The 3,461-nt window shown below is 33.2% G+C and overlaps 1 protein-coding gene across 1 annotated transcript in view; it reads right to left on the bottom strand.

Annotated features, from left to right (window-relative positions):
• Positions 1-1,434, bottom strand: part of RC3H2 (ring finger and CCCH-type domains 2) — a 57,836-nt gene extending 56,402 nt beyond the window's left edge. The window contains exon 1 of the mRNA XM_007936630.1: positions 1,204-1,434. Coding sequence (XP_007934821.1) covers positions 1,204-1,434 — 231 coding nt within the window. The remainder of the gene's footprint in view (positions 1-1,203) is intronic.
• Positions 1,435-3,461: the final 2,027 nt, after the last annotated feature.

The following is a 3,461-nucleotide window of genomic DNA, read 5'->3' as shown; positions in this document are numbered from 1 at the left end:
ACCTCTGGAAGTTCTCTGTCAATATACTGCTGCAAACATTTCTGAATTATCTTCAGTAAGATGTTACTTGCATGCCATATTAATGATATTGTTCTATAATTTCCACATTCTGTGGGATCACCTTTCTTTGGAATAGGTACAAATATTGATCTCTTCATAAATGGTAGCTTCTATTATTACAACAACAATAATTATTAAAAAAAAGTCTATAGTGTTTCATCACATCTAAAATGCCACTATTTATTTGCAAGAGGTACCATTATTTTATGCACCACTCAGAACAAAATGCTGTCAATTAAATTAAGACACACGATTGATTACAGATGCACCCTGATTTATGTGTCTAACTCAATTATAAACCTTAAAAAGAAATTTTGTACTTTAAAAGGAAAACTTTGAAATACCAACACACTAAGGAAATGAAGTACTTTAGAGTTCACTGAATTTTCTAATAAACGATTTATCAGAAAAATCTTTATTTTCTTATGATAATATGTAGTACATGATGGATAGAATGTCATCTTCTTCCTCCTTTGTAAAATAAGGATAACAACTACCTGAAGAGCTATGGTAAGAATTAGTAATAACTGACGCACAAAGTAGGCCCTAGTTAAATGCAAGTTATAAATCTGAGGTCCTCCTGTGTGTCAGTGAAATGATTATAAACAGGTAGTACTCATTTTACAGTATGTAACCATATGAAACTGTGCATTTGCAACCAATACTCTAGCAAATGGTTTACTATATACAGATCCTAAATACATCTTATTTTCTCATTTACAGTATTATTCTTAAAGTCAACAAATAAAGTTAAAAATAAAAACAAAAAACCAACTGACAGTTTCAGTTGATTGAAATTGGCCGAGATTTTTATTATATTTCTTTTTCATATCACCTAATGAATGTTATGTATGTAATTTTATGTGTAAAAATGTTCTTTATCTATGAAAATTACTTATAAACATCAATTTTGACCAGAAGATTGGATATACTAAAAAAAAAAAATACAGAACTATAATAGCAATTCACAGTTTTACATAAAGATCAATAACATGATCTAAAGAAAATTTCTTGCAGAATACAGTGATGAAAATACAGTCATATTTATTATTTTTCAAATATCAGTAAACTTACTTTGTACCCCTTAATAAACAAATTTCAGTAATTATGCTATATACTAGATGTAAAATCTTGAAATCTTACCTGGGCTCCAACTAACTGGAGAAGTGCAAAATTGACAGGAAGCACATCAATGTCTGTGTTGATGGCAGTCTGATCAAAAGGACAAGCTTTTCGGTGAAGTTTATTCAAGCAGGTCTTGCAAACAGTGTGTGAACAACCTAAACTGATGGGTTTGTGCACATTCTCATCAAATTCATTATAGCAGATTGGACAGGACAGAAATTCTGTCCATTGAGCTGCCTGCACAGGCATTGTGGAAGCTGGATGCTCCAGTTAGCAGTCTAGCAGATCATTATTTTGCTGTGTAGTGTTTTCTAAGCTGGAAATGGACAAAAGTAAGAATTAACTACATATTCATCACTAACATTTCATTGTTAACTATTTCAGAGCCTAAACGGGTCTGAAAAATTCATATGCTTTGAATGTCTTTTTTCATATACTAGGTAAATTAACTAAATTTCTGAAATTTTGTCCAGAAACAATACTGTAATAGCATTCCTTCCAACTAAACCCTATATTTATATTGGTTGCTTGGGTTAACGGTCATCAAAGCTTTTATATATTTTTCTTAATGACCATTAATAAATAAGCAGATTAACTTCCCATATTCCATTTTTAGGAACAAACTACTTTGTAGTGCTGTTTTTTTTTTTTTTTCTTTTAAAGTGTTTCCCTTGGTTAATTACTAACCAAAACACACGAAAATATAGTTTAAGAGTTAGTGAATTATGGAAACTATTAGATCTGAACAATACTATAGTGAATCAAGTATGAAGTAACAGCCTTGCCACCTGAATGATCAAATGAGTCAAGAACATGTTCAACTTGACAGCTTCATGAAGGAGGAACTCTAGTAAGAGCTTAACAGGAGGTACTGAAAATCAATGTATAAGAGAAGTGTAATGTATTTTGCAATGCTAAAGAGTGAAAAAAGTCAATAAAGAATGGTGCTGACCACAAAATACAGTGCAGTGTAAAACAAAGAAAATCTACTAGATTAGTAAAGTTTTCCAAAGTTTGCTTTATACCACCACTTCACTTTTATGCAACACCTATACCACTACCTGTTGTTCATAAACAGAGGATTTTAGCTTTTATGAAAAAGGGGAAAAGTGAAAGTAGCAATTAGCATTTGTTTCCAAGCGAGCAGCTAACAAGGCAGTTAAACACTCTGAGCAAATAGAGTGTTGCCAAGCTCTTCCCTGGGAACTACACTCACCATCTCTCACCATCAAGTTGCCATAGCTTTGAACTACGTCTGTGAACACGTGTTATGTTAGGTTTTATGTATTAATTTGGTATGATTTGACAGGTTATTTTCTGGGTCTAGGAACACTCAAGAAAGCTATGGAAGAGTAAAACATTCTCATATTTCTAAATAAATTAAAAACTCAAAATAAAAAATTTCTAGGCTATGATTACCGTTTGAAGAAAATTATATATGCATATAGTTAAAAACTAGAAAAGCACATGGGCAAGTGCCTGTGAGTAAATTTCTTACTATTAAGATTAAAATGTTTGCTCCACATTTTTTTGTAAAACAAAAGATTTAGCATCAAGACCGTTGTTAGCAACTGTCAAGTCAGCCCCTGACTCACAGGGACCCAGTCAACAATGAGATTGAACCACTGTGATCCATAGGGTTGTACTGGCTGATTTTTCAGAAGCAGATTGCCAGGCTTTTTTTCCCCAGTCTGTCTTGGTTTGGAAGCTCTGCTGAAATCTGTTCAACATCATGGCAAAACAGAAGCCTTCACAGATAGACCAGCGGTGGCTGTGCTTGAGGTGCATTATCAAGACTATACTGTCTACTAATTTAAAATTCTTAGGTATTTAACTAGAATACATTTCACAAATTTTCCATCTCTTCCAATTCAAAACTTATGTAAGTCTGACAAAAAGCACTCTGGTGAACAAAAAAACTAGGTATTTAGGGCAATGAAACAGTCAATACTTTGTTTACAGAACTGTTTACAAACCCCCATATATAATTCCACAGAAATGTGATTCAGGGAAGAAAAGTATACAATTGAAAGCATTCCTCATTAAGTCAACATCCAAATGAAGAATTCTGTTAGCCTTTATTATGCTTTTCCTATTCATAAAGACTAAGTGTGATGATTATGTTTGTATGTCAACTTGGCTAGGCCTGGTTGAGTGGCTGGCCAGCTGAATGGAGTACTCCCCATGATGAGACTGGTAATCAACTCCATGGTGGAATCTACTGAGAGCAGCTGAGTAGCCTTTGGGTATGTGGTCTGCTTCCTGTATATAAGGAG

This window comes from Orycteropus afer, unplaced genomic scaffold, assembly GCF_000298275.1.
Source record: "Orycteropus afer afer isolate SDZICR_OR568_19922 unplaced genomic scaffold, OryAfe1.0 scaffold00037, whole genome shotgun sequence".
NCBI lineage: Eukaryota > Metazoa > Chordata > Mammalia > Tubulidentata > Orycteropodidae > Orycteropus > Orycteropus afer.
Note: the sequence above shows the minus strand (reverse complement) of the source record. Positions and strands in the feature narration are given on the sequence as shown.